This window comes from Mustela erminea, chromosome 19 (genome assembly GCF_009829155.1).
Source record: "Mustela erminea isolate mMusErm1 chromosome 19, mMusErm1.Pri, whole genome shotgun sequence".
In the NCBI taxonomy this organism is placed as follows: Eukaryota; Metazoa; Chordata; class Mammalia; order Carnivora; family Mustelidae; genus Mustela; species Mustela erminea.
The window spans coordinates 42604883-42624025 of record NC_045632.1 but is presented as its reverse complement, the minus strand read 5'-3'; the positions used below and the strand labels follow the sequence as shown (position 1 = coordinate 42624025).

Below are 19143 nucleotides of genomic sequence, written 5' to 3'. Positions count from 1 at the left end.
CTGGCTCTGTCTCCAGGCCTAGTCCTCTTGCCTAGCTCCAACCTGCCTCTCTCCATTGGTGGCTTAGGCTCCCAGGCCCTCAGTACCCCTCAATAGCCCAGTTTCTTCTCCTCTGACCCCATCACTCTACCCTCCCAGTTCAGTGGCCTCCTCCTACAGATCCTCTTTAGTAATTAAGTTGATTTTTTCCTGAAATTCTAAGGCAGCTTGCAGGAATGCAGGGTTGCCCACTGCCTCCCTAGGGCTGGGACTTTTCACCTCTGGTTGTTTTGAGGGTGCCGTTCATGAATCTCAGAACAGCATTTCCAAAAAAAATTTTATTTTTGTTTGGGGGGTGAGAGCAGAAGTGGGCAAGAGGGAGGTGGATCAATCATATAACGATTCTGCAGTTCATAGTGAGAGCTTGAAATGTTAAAGAGTTCCCTCATTTAAATCAGGCATATAAATTAAGGTCACCTAACTTTCTTTTGAAAATGCTATTTTAGGGTTTTAGCAAGTGACTGTTAATAGGAAGAGACTGTTGTCATCCGGACAATGACCTTCACCTTACTGGGAGAACTGGGAGGGGCCTGTACAGCCCCCTCCAAGCCACCTAAGAAGCCAGGTGGGTTCTTGGCTTACCCAGGCGGTGGGGACCTTGGCCCATAACACTCCACGGGGCCTCGTCACTCTTCACTCTTGTAGTTCCTCCATCTCCACCAGTTTCTGTGACTGCAGAAGGTACAGGAAAAGTCTTTTACTAAGGCTCATACATACCTCTCCTCCCACCAGAGATGTAGCTGGGGGCATTGGGTAGTCTAAGGGACCTTGTGGCTTGACCTCCATCTCCTGACCAGTTCCTCCCCAAGCATAAGGCGGCTGCCTTCCCAGGCCCACCCTATCGTGGTGTCACCTTTCCCCTCTTGCTCATGCCCTCTTCCCTACTAGGACTAGAAATTCTGTAAAACACCCACCACCTTTATGTGATTCCCCTGCTTTAAAGTTCCTTTGACTCCTGGTGGCTCTTTAGTAGTACCCAAGCTTCCTTGGGTACTAAGCCTCCTAGGCCCCATGGAATCTGACCCTGCAGCTTCTCAGGACTCAACTCTCTCTCTGGCTCCATCCCTTGCACACGCCCGCCCTTCCCCCATCCACCCTGTGTTCTGTTACACTGAATGGGTGGCCCTTGCAGGACCCGTTTACCCACTGCCCTGTCTGGGCCCCCAGAAAGCAGGAGCCTGGTCTCATCTGTGTTTACATCTTCAGCGCAATCAGGGGGCTGGGCCCCCAAAGTGCTGACTGGGCCAGTGTGTGAGTGCAGAGGCTGGCCAAGTTGTCCGGGAGCAGAGCCATGCATCGTTCAGTCTGGTCTCCTAGAGAAGTGCCGAGAGGGAAGAGACACAGAAGTTCCTGGGTCTGGTGACAGTACTCTGTCCCATCCCTGCTTGAGGCCCCATCTTGGATTCTCTCCGACCTCTCAGCCCTTTTAACCAAAGTCCTTCGGGCCCAAAGAATTTCCCCACAAGGGCCCAGGTTTTGGAGGCAGGTGGCGTGCCAGCTTGGGTGTCTGCTCTGGAGTGCTGCCACTAGAGCAAGGGCTTTAGGCCCAGTAGCAGCATCCCTGTGCCCACAGTCTCATATGAGCAGCACCCTCCCTGGGCCAAGGGTCCCTTGGTTTGGAGTCAGAGCCACCCTCAAGTCCTCAGATGGTGACTCCTCCCACGTCAGGTAATCAGGGAAGCAGCAGCACTGGGGGATGCCTATGGCCACTGCCAGCCCACTCTGGGCAGTGGGGCATGTCAGCCATGTGTCTCTGCACTTTTCTTTAGAAACTTCCTTAAGGAGTAGGGCTGCAGAGATTTGCGGAGGGCTCCCAATTCATGGGTTCTCTTTGAAGTAGTTACCCTGGTGATGATATCACTGGAGAAGTGAGGTGCAAGCCACAAGGATTTGCCCCTGAGCAGTCACCCAGCTCGGCTGTTCACCAAGCTTCACCTGATGACCTTTGACTGTTTCCAGAAATCAAAGATTTGTTACCTCTGAGGACATCGAAAATGAAGTTGTGCCAGTTTTTTTTGTTTTGTTTTGTTTTTTTAATCACCTTTGTCCCTTTGATCAAAGGTGAGATGGTTAGAATGACCATGCAGTGGCCTAGAACTCATGGTAACATGTTCTTTAGGACCACTGGTTTAAGAAAGCAGCTTCAACCAACCCCATCACTTTGAAAATTAACCTCACAGAGTATCAGATGCAGCTGCTTCCCTTTGGAGAAATGAGGACAAGCCAGAGGGCTATTTTAAGGGTAATTACAATATCTGTCATTTAGGGAGCATTTATGTGTTAGGGCTTTTCTTACAGGATCACTGATCTACACACAGTCCTGGGTAGCTATCCCTACCCTCCCCCCATTGTCCAGATGAAGAAACTCAAGCCACTCAGCCAGGACTTGAACCTAAATCTGTTTCCTCCAAGCTGGGGCTCTTTATTCACCTTTCTTTTCACTGTTTCTTATTGAAGACAAAGCAGATGACCCAGGGATTCCACTTGAGTCCCTGAGAGAAAACGAAGGCCACTCCATTTAGCTCAGAGATGAACAGGGCAGACTTGACTTGCAGGAGGCTCTAAGCCTCGGGCGTGATGAAGGGCAGTGGCTAAGTGTGAATGTCCAGCATTCAGGGTAAGAGCCAGTGGTGGGGGCGCTCGGGCAGGAGGGGTGTCTGTATGGTGGCTGTGCAGACTGAGGGCAGAGTGGGCCATGGTTTTGCATGGGCTAGGATTCCACATCATTTATTGCACCCGCATCTCCCTTTATTTCAGATGTTTTCAAGTCAGCAAACATTTACTGAGCAACTACTATGTACAAGGTATGTTGTGGATGCTTGAGGGAAGGCGTGTGGGGAATAGGGGTGAGTGAATCACAGTATTGTTGCTACCTTAGGAGAAACTGGCAGAACAGGGGGATGACACAGTGTTCCGAGTGGCAGAGGGACTTGCCCAATAAAGACTAAGCATGAGAGCCCCCTGAATCTGCTTGGGGCATCAGGTAAAGCTTCCTGGATGCTTAGATTGGGCTCTGACGGTCAAGTCACATTTTGTTGGGCTGAGAAGTGAGGAAGATGTTCTTGGCAGATGTTGCTGAGGGGTGTTTGCTGTACTTTCTGGCATAGTCAGACTTCCTGACCCACGGGCATGGCCTTCTAAAAGTAGAGTCCAGCCGCCTGGGTTTTGTCCCCTGCTCTTGGCCTTCCTACCACGAGTTCTCCCAGTTGTGGCACTGCCTGCCCAGGCTCTAGTCCCACTTCAGTCCCAGAAGATAGTGGGGTTGGGACTCTTCCTTCTGGAATGACTGCACACCCTGCCTGCCTTGCTTGTAATTTTGGCCAGGAGGCCACCTCTTAGATGGAAGGATGGTGACTTGGAGGCTGGGGGAGTGCTGCCACCTGGTGGTCGGCCTCTGAAGGAGGCTCTGCCTCCCGTGAGATCTCAAGTGAGTCAGAGTGTCAGCTCACCTTCCTGTTCCCAGTGCACCAGGCCCTGGTTTACCTGGAGAAACATGGTCATCTGCTGGGAGTGAAGCAAGGAGGAATCCTCCCTTATCGGTTGCATGCTGGCTCCTCCTCAGCTAAGAAGTCTCAGGCAGCCCTTCTGAGGCATAGGAAAGATCGTTTAGGATCTCCCACTGGCCCCTGTCCTAAAGGGAGTATGTGCTGGCCCCGGGACAGAGGCCAGACCCCCTTCTGAGCACCCCTACTCCCTGTTTGCCCTTGCAAAGAGTAAGGGGGCCCTCTCTGACACTTGCATTTGGGCCTCAGGACAGAGATGACTAACAGAATCAGCAGGTGTTCTTACAGCTCTGGCCTCAGCCTGATACTGTTAACAGATGACAACATGTCCTACTGGGTTTAACTTTGATGGCTGTGGAGACGGAGCACTTCGAGTAACAGGCGGCCCACTGTGTCCTGAATAAACCCTGGACCCTCCTACCTTGTCTTGGTGGGGGCCCGGGCCAGAGCTTGCTCTGGGGCTTTGAGAAGAGCGCTACACTACCACCCTCCCCCACCAACTGTTGTCCTCATCCTCGGGCGCTAGTTCCCCCCGGGCTGGGAGATGGCTTCACGTCCCAGCCTGCTCCCCCCTGCTGAAACCTGGCTGTAGGCATGGGGTTCTGGGCTCCATCCCGGGCCTCAGGTTAACGCTCTCTCTACTTTTTTTTTCCTCTGGAGATGAACATCTGCAACAAGCCCTCCAACAAGACAGCTCCTGAGAAGAGTGTGTGGACGGCGCCCGCACAGGCCAGCAGACCCTCGCCGGAGCTGCAGGGCCAGCGGTCCCGTCGGAATGGGTGGAGCTGGCCCCCTCACCCGCTCCAGATTGTGGCTTGGCTGCTCTACCTCTTCTTCGCTGTCATTGGCTTTGGGGTCCTTGTTCCCCTCTTGCCTCACCACTGGGTGCCCGCTGGCTATGCTGTATCCTTGGGAAAGTGTAGTACCTGGAAGTACTGGGGCAGTGGACAGGGCATGGCAGGGGCCAGCGGCTGTGCTCTGGGGCCCCCGAGAGTGCAGGCAGGCCTCTTCATTGCCAGGGAGGACCAGCTGCCTGCCAGCCTGGCTTCCAACCCCTATTTGACCTCTAGGCCTGATGGGGTGAGCAGATGAACCTAATGTGCCTCGGAGCATTTAAAGCCCACACAGCTGGGAACCTCATCAACTGAGGTACCACAAGAGTGATCACAGAAGAAAGCCTTAAAGCTAATTATGTCCAGAGCTTGACAGGGGATAAATTAGGGAGTAATTATTCCATTTACGAAAGACTTTTTCACTTTTCAAAAAGAGTCATGGTAGAATTCTTTTATATACTAAGTTTCCTGGTATATTTAAAATGTGGTTTTATATAGGGCCAAATAATTATGCTGTACCCGGGGCTGTTTAGGAGCTCCTTGGTTCTGTAAATCAGACTCTTAGGGTGAGGTTGAATTGACAAGAGGAGGGATAAAGATGCCCTGGAGGCTCCTGGGAACAGTAACAAACACAAACTTGCCTGAGCCTGGTGGTATGACAGCCCCAGTTGTGGCCACAACTCACAACTGGGAGCAGGGGACATGGCTACCAGGCTGGGAGATCGGGGTGCAGCAGGTGGCCATGCGCCCCTCATCGTCCTCATCCTAGAACCCCAAAGGGGGTCTGGCCTGTGGGTCTCCAGGAGAGTGTGCCCTGGTGTGTGTGTACTTCACGAAAATGATTTCTTGGGCTTCTTGGGGGAGGAGGACTAGAATGAGCTAAAGGAGGTTCGCAGGGATGAACTAGAAAACTTTGAACATAGAGTCAGCAGCTCCTTTCTCGGCTGTACCAGGCTGAGCAGCTTCTGCCAGCTCACCGGTTCTTGGCCTCATCCTCTGTCTGGCAGGAAGAGTCCTGCCAGCGTCCCAGAGGACAAGGAACGTGCAGGAGTGTGCGTGTGAGCACTGGAATGTGTGAGCTAGAAATGTAAGTGTGCTTTGTTAGGAAACTGCAGAGCCCTCCCCTGATGAGTGACAAGGACAGGTGTGTGGAGAAGGACTCTAGAGAAGGTTGTTGTCCTCAGACACCAACATTGTCACTGGGGGGCTTCCTGGTTCACTAGGGCCCAGGGCAATCAGCTCTATGAAAACTGGCCTTTCCCTGAGGTGACTAACAGGCTTTAGTCAGTGCTCTTAAGTAGAATGCTTCATGAAACATTCCTCCTGTGATCTGCAGTGGGCACACCCAGCATCCAGGATTACCTGGGTTTTGGCCACCAGGGTACCTGGGAAGCCGGGAAAATAACCACGTGGTGGTTACAACTCATGGTGGGAGTAAGTACAGTTGCTCCCAGTACCCAGCCAAGCCCCGCCTTTCCTTTCGTTACCTACCAGGTGCCTGCCTCTTGTCTGTTCCTCTCCAGGTCTCAGCTGAGGTGATCTGTCCTCAGGGCAGCCTTCTGGATCCCATTAAATGAGGCCATAGTTACTTAGTCCCATGAACTTCCTCTGTTGTAATCAACCTATTATGTGATTAACATATTATGTCCCACCTGACTGTAGGCTCCTTGGGGTGAGGGACTAAGTCTGTCGTGCTCTTCCTATTGCCCTTAGGGCCGGGTGTAGAGAAGGACCTCATTGAACAGTTGTATGAATGAACCAAGGGGTGGGGAGGGGAAGGAGTGTTGGAGCAGCCAGGAAGCTAAATGTTTGCTCAATATTCCGTGTGTCTGAAGAGAGGCCGGAAGGGTGAGGAGTAGAGGTTGGTGATATGAATAGTAGACTTTAGCTTGAGAGCCAATGAGAGCCTCTGTAGAAATTGAAGCAGGCAAGGTTTTAGGTTTAAGCTATTCAAAGCTCACTTCGGGACCAAGTGCAGGCCCGGCTCAAGGGCACACAGACTGGAGGAGCAGTCAGGAGACTATGGAATAACCCAGGGAAGGGGTGAAGGCCTGACCTACAGCAAGGGCCATAGGGACAGAGAGGTTGTGATAGTCTGTGGGACTCGAATTTCAGTTGTGGTACAGCACCTTAGGGCAGAGCCTTGCTCATGCAGATAGGTAGGGAAGTTTAGCCACTGGGAGGAGGAGGAAGAAAGAAAAAGGAGGTTGGGCTGCGGATGGATGGGAGGATAAATGGTGGAAGGAAGGTGTCTGCCTGGTTAGCAAGAGAATGGAAGGATGGGTGGGTAGACAGATGGATAACTGGATGTATGATAGATAGTGAATGGCTGCCTGGGTAAAGTCTCTTGGCAAATTTTTACTAATTTAGACTTTGAAGCAAGTTGTCAACATGCTTGTCCCCAGTATTTGGTCTAGTCATTGAGCAGATAGGTCCTAGAAGATCTATATTTTAGCTCCAGGAGTTAGCCATGCTGCCCCTGGCCAGGCCCTGAATATGTCAGGTCACCTTAGCACCCTCAGCCCTAGGTCTCCAAGTAGCTGGTCTCCAGTAGGGGAGGTGCTGGGTATATGGGACACTGTTTACAAGTGATTCTCCATCTGGCCCAGTTGCTGAGAAAGGATGGCTGCTTCCCTCTCAGAGTTGACTTCCTATGAAGGCAAGAGAAACAAAATTAGAATTTATATTTTGGGTTCCTCAGCCTTAGAGGATAATTTCCTTCAGTCTCACTTCATCATTTAGCATCTGAAACTAGATCATTTGGATTTTGAGGTCAGATCAGCCAGCTCCTGTGCCTGTCCTGGAGGAGTGAGGCCAGAGCCCTGTGGTTGGGCCCCACAGCAGCAGTAGGCAGTGGCTTGTGAGCTTTGTTACCAGATGGCTCCTCTCTCCCATCTAGGGCATGGGTATGCTGAAGAGGTCTGACAAGAAAGCTCTTGTGGGGATGGAAGTAGGAGGTGGCACAGGCAGAGAGAGTCACATGAGAGAGTCACATGGAGATAGCCAGCTGTTGTCTGGCTCCAGAAAGTTGGGGAGGGGCCTTCCAGCCAGCAGAGTGCGGAGTTGAGTCTTTAACCTGCTGGGCCAGTGCATGGGCGCCATCTTTGCCGGCCATCTCGTGGTTCACCTGACTGCTGTCTCCATCGATCCAGCAGATGCCAATGTGCGGGACAAGAGCTATGCAGGGCCACTGCCCGTCTTCAACCGTAGCCAACACGCACATGTCATTGAAGATCTGCACTGCAACTTGTGCGACGTAGATGTGTGAGTGAGTGTGGGCTGAGGGTGTGTGGGTGGCGAGTGTGCCCCGGGAAACTGCCAGTGGGCACTCAATGCAGAGTGGGGCAGGCCCAAGGCTTTAGAGTGATCCTGATGCCTCAGAACCCTTGTGTTTTACCTAGTCAAGAATCTTGATAGAGTGACAGAGAACTGGGTGGAGAAAGAGATTGGAAACAGAAGATGAGGAATGGCATTTCCAACAGTTAAAGGAGGAAACATTTGGCACTGCCACCGACTTTCCTAATGACTAACTCTGCCAGTAAGCCCAATACCCCCCCCCCCCCCCCCCGCCACAATTCTCACAAGCATTTCCAGAGGGGGCAGGAGGGGAATTAATGCTTGAGTACTTATTATGTGCTAACTGCTTATGAACAACCCTGCAGGGTGGGCAGCATCTTCATCAGCAGAGCCCAATGCTGCAAAAGGCTGAGAGGCCTGCCTGAGGTCATATTGCTGTTGGATAGCAGAATCAGATTCACAACCCAGCCTGCTTGGCTCCCAAGCCTGTACTGTTATCCTCAGTTACGCATGAGGAATCTGAGACCCAGAGATGCCAAGTAACTTCTTCCAGATCACACTGCTAGTGGGAAGGGCAGTCAGAACGTGCAGAGCCCATACCCCCTTGGCTGTTCGGGACTGCCTCCCTAGGCCCTCCCTACCCTTCTGGAGCTTCCAGCCTCAGGCAGGGGTTTGGGGATGGGGGTATGGTCCAAGCAAGGCTAGCTCCACAGTTCTAATCTTAAGATTTAGCAGCAGACTATTGAAGGTGGTGTGTCCACAGGACAGAGTAAGAGCCAATGGCATTAAGGCACTGGAGAGTTTGGTGTCAATCATCCTTTCCTTCACTAGGCACCAGTCAGTGCATTGTTCTTTAGTGGATGCTATGGCAGTGGCTACCCACTCCGTATTGTTCTGAGGGAAAGGGTTGCAGCTCACTCCTTCACACCGCTTTGGGCTTGCATCCCCTGCGGTGAAGTGTTCATCTAGATGTCAGCTTACTCCTCTACTTTTGGCTCTCTTTAGGTAGCCCAGACAGACTGAGGTTTTCTAGAAGAATGCCAGTAAAATTCCCATAGACTGGCAGGGAAGCAGGGACTCAAAAAATGGAGAACTCAGAAAAAAACCAGTGCATGCCCTGGACCTAGCAGTGTTGCCTGGTCCCAGACCTGCACCGTCTCCTGGCGGGGCTCAGGGGTCCTTGCTTGGAAAGGAACCCCCATTTCCATTTCATACCACCGTCATGCAGGTGTGCAGTCCCAGAGCGGGAAAGTGTAAAGCCTTCCAACCACTCCTTACTGCCTTGGAGTCCCCTGGCCTTTCAGAAGCGAAGCCTCCTGTGGGTGCTCTGCTTCGCAGTGCCACCAGAGGGCGTGCACGCCACCTGTCGCCACGCTCTGTGGTGGAGCGGAGGGCCTGGTGGATAACCTGCTCCCGGTTTGGTGTCTGGGTGCCTGGTCCCTCTGCCGCCCCCTCCGCTGCCCAGCAGTCTGCGGGAAAGTGCGGAAAAAGCTAACCAACCACGTTGTGCCCCTTCCACCCCTTCCCGCAGGAGCGCTCGCTCCAAGCACTGCAGCGCCTGCAACAAGTGTGTATGCGGTTTTGACCACCACTGCAAGTGGCTCAACAACTGCGTGGGCGAGAGGAACTACCGGTGAGAGTGAGACACAGGCCGTACCTTTGGCTGGGGATGCATGGGTCTGAGTGTGAGCCAGGGACCCTGAGTCTGCATATGCGGCGGGGCAGGGGTGCTGTGCATTAGCGTGGGCTGGTCTGAGGGCGATGCTCCTGATGGCTGCCTCCTGGGACTGCTGAGGATGGGTTTGGGGTCTTCTTCATGCTGGGGCAGCCACCCAAATTAATCTTTGCCCTAAGCCATTGACTGCATGAGGAGTTGGGGCTGTGGGGTTATAGGCCTGGGTCCCCCTCCCATCCATGGGCCCTTCTGAGTTCTGGGCCCTTACCCAGCTGGAGCACCTGGGTGCTGACAGCTGCCCACGGCTGGGCCCAGGCTCTTTCTACACAGTGTGGCATCTGCCCTACTGGGTGTCCTGCTCCTCGTGCTCGTGGCCACTTACGTCTTTGTGGAGTTCTTTGTCAACCCCATGCAGCTGCGCACCAATCACCACTTTGAAGGTCAGTTCCAGCTCCTGGCTCACTCTCACCCTCCAACCCTGGGTCTGTTCCGGTCACTGGTCATAGCCCCAGATGAGCAGTCTGCCTGTGCCTTGCAGTCCTGAAGAATCACACAGATGTATGGTTTGTGTTCCTGCCCGCTGCCCCTGTGGAGACACAGGCTCCTGCCATCCTGGCCCTGGCGGCCCTACTCATCCTTCTGGGCCTGCTTTCCACAGCCCTGCTGGGCCACCTGTTCTGCTTCCACATTTATCTCAGTAAGTTGCCCCCTCCCCTGCCCACACACACACACACACACAGACACCCCTAAACCTACGCCTGCCTTGCAGGGGATAGGGGTCCCTAGGCCTCAGGGAGGTACCAGCTGTGCTGTAGAACCCTGAAGCTTTCTTAGTACTGCCTTTCTGTGGTGCCTTGGTCTCACTTCATGGGTTAGTGTATTTGGGAACAGTGGTTTTAGGCTGGGGCTGGGCACCCTCCCTTACCTTCTGAACTCTAGGATCCCCTTTCCACTGCATTGAGCCCTCTCCTCACCCCCTCAGTGTGGCACAAGCTCACCACCTATGAGTACATCGTGCAGCATCGCCTGCCACAGGAGGCAAAGGGGGCCCACAGGGAGCTCGAGTCATGTCCCCCCAAGATGCGGCCCATTCAGGTATAGAAGTGGCTCAGAGGGCTAAGGGGGTGGGTGTTGGGGCCTGGGTGTGGGAGGGGTTGTGGGCTGTGTTGCAAGCAGCCGTGATGAGACAGGGCAAAGGGAAGTAGGCCTGGAACTGCAGCTGGATTAGGAGATGCTGGAGGCAATAGGAGCGAGGCCAAGCCTATACTAAGCATGTGTCTGCTGAGTGGACACAGCCAGAGGGAGCTCTGTGTTTCCCTGACCCCATGTACACTCCTGTGCAGGCTCCAAGCATGTATTGGAGGTAGGAATGTGGGAGCCTGAAAGTAGGAGCCTCCAAGTGAGCATCTTGGGGTTGTAGAAGGGAGAGGGATGGACTAGCAAATAGGTAACTAGGATGGAGCCACCAGTTCTCTATACCCCCCAACCCCGACGCCCCTGAGCCCTTGTACCCACTACCCTATTTAATCTTTAAAAGAGACCATGAGGCAGGTAATGTGACTGTACCTATGTTGCAGATGAATCTGTTGAGGCCAAGAAGGGTTAAATAAGCTGGGTTTGGGCAGAGTTAAGGTCTTTGCACTCTGAAGCAGGAACCCTCCAGCCCAGCTCCTGACCAGTCTATCCCCATTCCCACGCCCCGTGGCTTCCTGAGGTTAGTAGCTGGGGGAGGGGGTGGTCCAGTTCTTGGAGCCCCCAGGGACTGGGAAGGCAGGGGGCCCAGGCAGGCCTTGCTGGGAAGGCTGAATTCTGGATCCCAAGTCCTCATGGCAACTAGATACAAACACAGGCTGGTGGGCGGGTTGGGAGAAGGCTTGGGACCCCGCCTCTCCTGTTGTCATTGCTAAGGGTGGGCCAGGCTCCCAGGCCTGGGAGGCCTGGGGGAGTGCTGACTTTTGGTGGCAGCCCCCCTGCCACATCACTGTATACATAAATTGGTGCCTGGCACTGAACCCATCTAAGTGCAGTGGCAGCCATCCTGGGAGTGGGCATCTTCTCCATACCCACTTCACAAAGGAGACAGGCTCAGAAACATAGGCAAGGGACTTTCTCAAGCTTCATAATCAGTACCCAACTGAGGCAGGGCTTGCCCTAGGATGCTTAGACTGGAGGGCTCTAGAACCCTGCCCTGTAGTCACTGCCTGCCTAGGCTTGGAGTCAGGTGTGGCAGCAAAAGCAGCAAGGGTGTTTAATTTCCTCTGCACGTGACCTGAGAGAGGCCTCCCCAGGGGAAGGAGGGATATGCTTGTCCCATTGCAGAGAGGACAGTGCCGAGGTGAGAGGTACCGTTTTGAATGTGCACATTTTGAAGGGCTCTGTGAGAGGATCCTAGGAACAGCTGTGATGAGGGGAAGGAGGTTTGAGTGGGGACACCCTGGTATACCCTCAAACTTCCCCAGCTGGCTAGGGCCTGCCTCTTGGCTCATCCTGGCCCCTCAGGTTTCTGGGACCATCCTCTGCTGCTGCTGTTCCCACCCTTCCTGCCCCACCCACTTCTGGAGCACAGGGGCACTAGGGTAGGCTTTATCCCTTTCTGCCGGGCCCTGGAGGGGTGCTGAGTCCACACTGAGGAAGAGGAAAGATGTGACCTGAGTGTTACCTGGAGGTCCTAGTCATTGCCTTGAAGCCCCAGTCTCACAGCTGGCCTCTGACCCTTCTAGTGTTCCTCTGATGAGGCTGTCACCCCCACCCAGCCCCCCTCCACACACACACACTACTTTTCACAGGGCTAGCCTGGGCATTGACTGGGGATGAGGCTTACCCTGGGCCTCAGTCTCTGTGTCTGTACAGCCAGCATGGGACCAGCTGGGCTCTGTCCCCCAGATCTGCCAGGGCCCTGAAGGCAGCCTCCCCACCCCCACCCTGAGCAGGAATGCGGGAGGGGCCCCACTCTGGAGCCGTTGCCCCCAAACATAGGCTTGTTTTAGAGACAGTGTTGCTGTTACAGTGTCATCTCTGCATTAGTCAGGACGCCTGGGTCTCCATGGAAACGACTTCAGAGCAGGCGACAGCTGTCCCGTTGCCCTCCCCCACCCGGTGGGGGTGGGGCATCGTTGTCCTGGCTCTGCCCTACACCCTCCATACCCAGGTTGGCTTTTTCCTAGCTTTTGTCTCCTCATCTGCATCCTCATGGGCGTCCTGAGTGCTGGATGGTAGCCCAGCCCATTTCTGTAACCTCCTGGCCCCAGGTCCCTGCACTTTCAGGGGTTGGGTCTGCCACTCCCAGTGTGGCTGTGAGGATCAGTGATTAAAGTAGACACAGAACTTGCCTATAAGCCTGATTCCCGATGGGGCTGTGGTGCTGTTTTTTTCTCTACTTCTTAATGCCTCCTCTTTTGAGGTGGGGGAGACCTCCCATTGTCCCACCAGTCCCATCACTGCCCGCTTCTACCTCTCCCACCATCCCAGGTAGCCAAGATTGTGGCTGGTACCTTGAGGACTTAGCTCCAGTCCATCATGCACACAGCCTTGGGTCCACACTCCGGCATGTGAGCGGCTAGCCTGTCTCCCAGCCAGGGTAAAAATCAGTTTAGAGACTGGAGCTCTGGGAGAAGAGAAGAATAGGAGAAGGTTACTCTGAGAGCCGCTTCCCCACCACCCACTTTGGCCAGAGCAGACTGGGTGCATTCAACCTATGAGGCTGGGGGCTTCCTGGAGGAAGAGTTTGACTAGATGAAGTAAAGCAGATGGTAGGGAGGGGTAAGGTCCAGAAATGGGTGTTTTAAGCCTTGGCCTGCAAGAGGGATTTGCCCAGTATAGCTGGAAAGCTTGGAGGATAGTCATAGATCTCTGCACGCAGACTTGCCAGAGAGACCAGTGAGAAGGGGGTGTTCTGTATAGGATGGGGTATTGTATACAGGATGGGATGGGCTCAGGACCCAGAAGGCCTTGGATCCACACCTGGCCCCCAGCCTCCCTGACCCACGTCTTCCCCAGGAGATGGAGTTCTACATGAGGACCTTCAGCCATGTGCGCCCAGAACCCCCTGGCCAGGCCAGGCCTGCCACAGTGAATGCCAAGTGAGTTCAACCTGGGCATGTGCCACCTGGATATCTCTCATTGGCATGGCAGGGACATCTGAGGTGGGGGAAAGGGGGTAGACCAAGGCCAAAGTATAGGTCTGGGTCCAGACTGGCATGCCCTTAGAAAAATCAATGCCCTTTTCTGTGTGCTAGGAAGAGAAGCTTATTTGAGGACCTCCTGTGGGGCGGGATTTGAGGGAACAATGGCCATCCAGTGATCATCCTTCCTCTTCCCCCTCAGTCTTTCCCAGTTCTTTGCCACCCAAGGCCAAGTGGAAGCCCTGCCACCCTCTTCCCCAGAGACTCGGGCTCTGTCCCCCCGGATCCAACCCCAGGTAAGGGGGACTGTGCTGGCCTCCTTACCCAGGAGTAAGGGGATGGAAAAGAACCCTCTAACCTGCCCCACTCCTCTGCTTCTTTGGGGGATGTGCAAGTCTAGGGAAGGGGGACTCAGGTTCTCCCCTCTCTCTACAGAAAAAGAGGAAGCGGCGAGCATATAAGGTGCCAACCTCTGGGACCTTGGACCCTGAATCGCAGCTGCCTAGGCTGCCAGGTGAGTGTCTCTTCCTGACTGTATCCTGAGCTCTGAAAGAAGGAAAGGTAGGGTCCCGAGAGTGTCACAGTCCCCAGTTTCACATTTTCCTCCATCCCTGCAGGGCCCCGGGCCCCAGGCCACAGCTCCAGCTCCTTGTCGGATTCCGCTGGTGCCAGCCCAATGCACGCCGCTGGGCCTGCAGGCGCCTACCACTCGGCATCAGCCGAGTCCATGGACGAGATTCCAGTGGCACAGACCCGCCTGGGCAGCGCCGCTCTGGCCGCCCCAGGGGGCAGGGGCCGAGAGCCTGGGCTGGCGCTGCAGGTGCTTGCGCCCGCAGTTTTCGTGAGCCCGAGCAGCGGCAGGCCCGGGGCTCGGGGCAGCCCGCAGGCCGACCTGGATTAGTCCGGAGGAGAGGCAGGAGGGCCAAGGAGTAGCGGCCAGCCCCGATTCTCTATGCAAAACCCCCACCCTCGCCGCACCGAGTGCACTTTAGGAGCCCCTGCGGTCGGCGGGATGGGACCCCTTCTCCCACGACTCAGCAATACCCGCCCCACCGGCCATCATGCTCCAATAAATTTTTTTTTTTTTTTTAAATGCTTTTGTGGACTTACTGCATACTTTCTTAATGGCAAGGTCCACAGGCCATCCTGGAGCTGGACCATTGTCAGTAGGCCTAGGGGTGGGGTGGGAGGGGCTCGTACATTGAGTCAGCACCCAGATTGTCATATGGAAAGGACTGAAGGCGCTCTATTACAAAGCTCCTGGTTGTGGAAAGTACTCGGAAGGCTGCTTGGAGGTTGTTATTTTTCTTGAAGATTAGGGTTTATACTTGAAGAGGGAAAGCAGGCTTTTGGATCCGGAGGCAGGAGCAGAGACTGCGAGGCTGCTACCGGGGTAGGATGGGAATAAAGGAGTACGCAGACGCCAGAGGTCCTGGAACTTTTTCCTGCAATTGGGATGGCAGTCGGTGTACCAGGATTCTGGGGCTGGTCGCTCGATTCGCTTATTGTTCCCTCTTGCTCCCAGTGCTCCCGAGTTGTGGCCTGGGGATGCTGCACGTTAATTGGAAAGCTGTGGTCTTGAGCTCTAGACCCCACTGCCATTGACGGAGGGGCCTTCTCGCTCCTCTCCCCAGCCTAACTTCCCGGCCCCCCGCCCCCACCTTCTGTACCCTTCCACCACCCCCTCCCACTCCAGCTCCCAAATGGCCTTGGGTTGTGGCTCTGAGAAGCTTCATCTCCCCCGTGGAGGTGGGGGCCTGCTTTGAACTTTGGGCGAAGCCCCGGATGAGGCTGTTTTCCCACTAGGGGGTCATCCGAGGATGTCCAGAGCTGCAAGGAGCGGGTCTCTCCCAGCGTGAAAGCCATGGAGCTGCCGTGGAGCTACTGGATAAGGCTTAAGCAGTAGCTCCGCCCCCCCCGCCCCGTGGAGCGCGGAGGGGGCGGGGTCTGGTGGGTGGGGCCAGCGTGACCTTGGTCATTCTCCCGCCGAGACAGCCCTCGGGGTGGGACTCGCTGTCTCTATGGAGACCGAGAAACAGGGGATAATACGGCGGAACCGCCCGGGCTGCAGTCCCGCCCTGGAGCCGGCAGGGAGCAGAGCTTTGGAGCCGCCTGGTCTCGCGTCCGTCGGTCCGTTCTAGCGTCTTTCTGTCAACTGAACACGCACTGCTGGAACAGCCACCAGGTGGAAGCAGGTAAGAGACCCGGGCGCCGACCACTCTAATCCGTATCCTGCATGATAAGGAAGGAGGTGGGGTGGGAGCGCCCTGGAAGGGGTTCCAGTCCCAGATGGTACCGAGCCAGTTGAGCGGCCCAACCCTGGGCCCCAGGCGTTCCTCCCCCACCTCCGCGGCCGGCTGATTGATGACTCCAGCTGTCCCAGTGGGGGCCAGCGGGTGGCCTCCGTTCTTGGGCGTGGCTGCTGCATCCTTGGCCTGCTAGACTACTGGGACTACGGCCTGTGACCGGACTCCACCTGATTAGTACCAAGAATCCTTCCCACAGACAAGAGTGAGCACTGGATGCAGGATCCTGCCAGTCACCTGGGACAAGCATCTGTGGCCCGCAAGCTCCCCCAGACTTTACCCTTGGTCTGGGTCTCTGGATCCCTGGTGGGAGGCTGCAGTAGAAGGAGGGAAGGGGAGTGCTGTGTGGCCTGGGATTGTGGGCCCACGGTCATTACAATGTAGGGGCTGTGGGACCAGTCCCAGAAATTGCAACTTAGGGACGGGTGAGGGTGGTTACTGGAAGAGGGTTTTCAGTGTTAAGGCCAGCGGTAAATATAAAGGGGGTGTAGTTCCTTAGGGGCCCAGGCTGTGGTCACTGGAGGCCTTAGGATAAAAGGCAGAAGTAGATGTTTGCTGAGGACATGACTGAGGGTGTGGTCAGGCGGCTGCACTGGAGATGCAGTGTGTGCTCAGGAGTCGATATGGGGGCTCTCAGTGCAGTACCTAGGAGTCTGGAAATGCAAGTCTGTGGGTGTGGACACTTGGGGAGCTTCAGGGCGGGGTTGAGCATGAGGCCAGAAAACTGTGGGTTGCGGACAATGGTTACAGGTCTATGGAGAGGGGGTGAGTTGTGAAGCTCTGGTTGGGGGGCTCAGTAAGAGCTGTGGATATGTTGGGGGGTCCTAATCCCAAGACTGGGGTGTGTGTGGATGGAGGCAGCTGTAGTGGAGGGCTGAAGGTATGATCAAGGAGGCCTCAGTACTGGGCTGTGATACATGAAGGGAGTTTCAGTGCAGGGCTGTAGGTATGTTCAGGGGACTGCAGGGGGACTGTGAAGGTGTAGTAGGGACACTTTAGTGCAGGACTGAGGGTATTATTGGTGGGTTTCTGTACTGAGCTGTTAACGGATGTGTGTGGGGGGGTGCTGCGGTAAAGGTCTAGGCCCTCAGTCCCACGGCTGGTTAAGGGTGCGGTCAGGGGAATAAGGCTGAGAATGTTGAGTGCCAGGGTTGAGTGCATTCAGCTATGGCAGTGTGGACTGGTGTGACGGTGCTCAGGGTGTGGCCAGGGGCTTCCATGGAAGATTGAAGGTGGGGGAAGTATTGAAGGCTGGGGAAGTATGCTTCAGCATAGGGTGTAGGTGTGAGGATTATAGGACCAAGGCCATAGTTCCAGTCACCAACATGCCTTTGGGGGCTCATAACTCTACAACCCCTACCCATGCTGGTCCCCAAATCACCTGCTCCTCCTAAGCTCTACACACTGGAAGGTTACAGCACGAATGGATGGCAAGGGGCCAGGCGGCCATGGTTGTGCTCCAGGCACTGGGAGTGCTGGTGTGCCGCACCCGTGGGCCCCAGTTCCCTAGCCCAGCCCAGCCCAGCAGCACTGGGAGCTTCTCTCTGAGCCACTCTGACACCATCCTGCCCTTAGCAACATTCTCCCAGTAGCACTACCCTCCCTTAGCAACTGTCTCCAGGCTTCACAAACTGTGGCCAGGCCAGCCCCAAACTCCTGCTCCCCTCATGTTTTTGTTTAACAGCAAATAGTAACAAGGCCCTGGCTGAGCCAGCTGCACCCCTGCCTAAGGCACATAACCCCTGCTTATGCTTTGGCTCGCTTCTCAGCCTGGGCTGTGTCTTGCTGGGTCCTGATGACCCTGACAGAGACCCTGTCCTAAATACCTGCCCAACTAGCAGCCAGGCATGGAACTCCTAGGGAGGGGGGCCAGCCCTGCCAACCTCACTTCCACCCGAGCAGGCCTAGTGCCAGGGCCAAACAAAGCCATGGCCCCAGCTGCTGCCCTCACAGTCTTTCTGGACAGTGCCACTCTGTTCCCAGCCTAGTGTGGGCATCATGATTTCATCTTTTGAACTCTACTCTAAGCCAGGGCTGGCATTAAGTGACAGTACCTTTCCTTTTGGGGCTCTGAGGCCCAGGGACATACTGAGTGCTAGCCACTTTCCCCAGGCAGCTCCATCTACGATTCTGAGGGTTTATGGCACAAGTGCCCATAACTCAGACCTTGGTAGATTTTGAGGTAGAGGCAGTGATGTTCTGTGCCCTGGGGAGAGGAGGGGTATCTTGGCTGAGAGGTGACTGAGGTGGGTCATGTCTCCCCCGCCCACCACAGGGTGGCATGGCAACGAGCACCGATGTGGCTGGGCTGGAGGAAAGCTTCCGCAAATTTGCCATCCATGGTGACCCCAAGGCCAGTGGGCAAGAGATGAATGGCAAGAACTGGGCCAAGCTATGTAAGGACTGCAAGGTGGCTGACGGAAAGGCGGTAACAGGAACGGATGTCGACATCGTCTTCTCCAAAGTCAAGTGAGCCCCAGGCAGTCCTTGCTTCTGATGTTCCCGGAAGGTGGGGAACTGGGGGGCTGGAACCAGGGAAGACATGGGGAAGGGGGAAAACTAACGGTGCCCACATACCTGGCAGGGGAAAGTCTGCTCGGGTTATCAACTATGAGGAGTTCAAGAAGGCCCTAGAAGAGCTGGCAATGAAGCGATTCAAAGGGAAGAGTAAGGAGGAAGCCTTTGATGCTATCTGCCAGCTGGTGGCAGGCAAGGAGCCAGCCAATGTGGGAGTCACTGTAAGTACCTTGGCTGACGGGGATATGGGGAATCATGGCTGGGGGTGGAGGGCTGGGTTCCCTAACCAGGCATCCCTGGGGGAACAACTCTATCCAAACAGAAAGCAAAGACAGGAGGTGCTGTGGAACGGCTGACCGACACCAGCAAGTACACAGGCTCCCATAAGGAGCGCTTCGATGAGAGCGGCAAGGGCAAGGGCATTGCTGGGCGTCAGGACATCCTGGATGACAGCGGCTATGTGAGTGCCTACAAGAATGCGGGCACCTATGATGCCAAGGTCAAGAAGTGAGGCCTGGGAAGGCCCCCAGTGCGTCTGCCCCTAACAGATGCTCAGGCCTGGGCCTAAAGGGCATGTGGAGCAAGAGAGCCCTGTCCCCTCCCTGCTGGACCTACCACCCAGCGCTTTCTGCCCAGCCCCACTAGGACTCTCACCCAGACTGCTCTGCATCCCCTTCCCCTTCCTCTTTCCTCCCTGACTTCAGCTATCTGGGGAGAGTCTGTGCCTATTGCCTCACTGCCCCAACCTAGCCCCAGGCATGGCTAACCCCTGCGTGCTTGCCTCATATTTAAGCTGCTACTCTGGCCAAGTGCCTAATTCTTACCCAGACCTCAATAAAGACACCTTTTGTA

At 55.1% G+C, this 19143-nt stretch overlaps 3 protein-coding genes and 1 long non-coding RNA gene across 13 annotated transcripts in view; 2 read left to right on the top strand and 2 right to left on the bottom strand.

Moving 5' to 3' along the window:
• The window catches only part of LOC116579252, a 17861-nt gene extending 10396 nt beyond the window's left edge, over positions 1 to 7465 (bottom strand). For both annotated transcript variants that reach the window (XR_004281190.1, XR_004281191.1), the window contains exons 1-2: positions 5867 to 7465; positions 622 to 3624 (exon numbers count right to left, since the gene is read on the bottom strand). This is a non-coding gene — a long non-coding RNA (uncharacterized LOC116579252). The remainder of the gene's footprint in view (positions 1 to 621; positions 3625 to 5866) is intronic.
• Positions 1 to 18244, top strand: part of ZDHHC1 (zinc finger DHHC-type containing 1) — a 21556-nt gene extending 3312 nt beyond the window's left edge. For 2 of the 8 annotated variants that reach the window (XM_032324336.1, XM_032324338.1), the window contains exons 2-13: positions 486 to 604; positions 2797 to 2843; positions 4203 to 4445; positions 7464 to 7639; positions 9204 to 9305; positions 9663 to 9787; positions 9886 to 10044; positions 10330 to 10442; positions 13344 to 13426; positions 13671 to 13764; positions 13904 to 13982; positions 14086 to 14542. In XM_032324336.1, the coding sequence (XP_032180227.1) occupies positions 2835 to 2843; positions 4203 to 4445; positions 7464 to 7639; positions 9204 to 9305; positions 9663 to 9787; positions 9886 to 10044; positions 10330 to 10442; positions 13344 to 13426; positions 13671 to 13764; positions 13904 to 13982; positions 14086 to 14369 (1467 nt within the window). In that variant the 5' untranslated portion in view covers positions 486 to 604; positions 2797 to 2834 and the 3' untranslated portion in view covers positions 14370 to 14542. Of the gene's footprint in view, positions 1 to 485; positions 605 to 2796; positions 2844 to 4202; positions 4446 to 7463; positions 7640 to 9203; positions 9306 to 9662; positions 9788 to 9885; positions 10045 to 10329; positions 10443 to 13343; positions 13427 to 13670; positions 13765 to 13903; positions 13983 to 14059; positions 14543 to 15463; positions 15664 to 18049 lie in introns of those variants that run through there. The other 6 variants (XR_004281189.1, XM_032324340.1, XM_032324337.1 and 3 more) reach the window with 6 other exon arrangements.
• LRRC36 (leucine rich repeat containing 36) overlaps positions 9748 to 19143 on the bottom strand; it is a 75301-nt gene continuing 65905 nt past the window's right edge. Inside the window, exons 15-16 of one of the 2 annotated variants that reach the window (XR_004281186.1) lie at positions 12839 to 12951; positions 9748 to 9887 (exon numbers count right to left, since the gene is read on the bottom strand). Coding sequence is in view for 1 of the 2 variants with exons in the window: in XM_032324314.1 (XP_032180205.1) it covers positions 12932 to 12951 (20 nt within the window). In the remaining variant the exon portion in view is untranslated. Of the gene's footprint in view, positions 9888 to 12515; positions 12952 to 19143 lie in introns of those variants that run through there. The other variant, XM_032324314.1, reaches the window with a different exon arrangement.
• Positions 18050 to 19143, top strand: TPPP3 (tubulin polymerization promoting protein family member 3). The gene is made up of 3 exons (XM_032324346.1): positions 18050 to 18243; positions 18359 to 18512; positions 18614 to 19143. Exons 1-3 carry the CDS (start codon positions 18056 to 18058, stop codon positions 18800 to 18802), a joined length of 531 nt encoding a protein of 176 aa, XP_032180237.1. The 5' UTR covers positions 18050 to 18055; the 3' UTR covers positions 18803 to 19143.

What these genes read in the sequence shown, in the direction of transcription:
- TPPP3 (XM_032324346.1), top strand. Translation starts at nt 18,056, where the DNA reads ATGGCAACGAGCACCGATGTGGCTGGGCTGGAGGAAAGCTTCCGCAAA. An exon ending in ATCGTCTTCTCCAAAGTCAA is followed by an intron (nt 18,244 to 18,358) that starts GTGAGCCCCAGG and finishes CATACCTGGCAG; the next exon opens with GGGAAAGTCTGCTCGGGTTA. An exon ending in CAGCCAATGTGGGAGTCACT is followed by an intron (nt 18,513 to 18,613) that starts GTAAGTACCTTG and finishes CTATCCAAACAG; the next exon opens with AAAGCAAAGACAGGAGGTGC.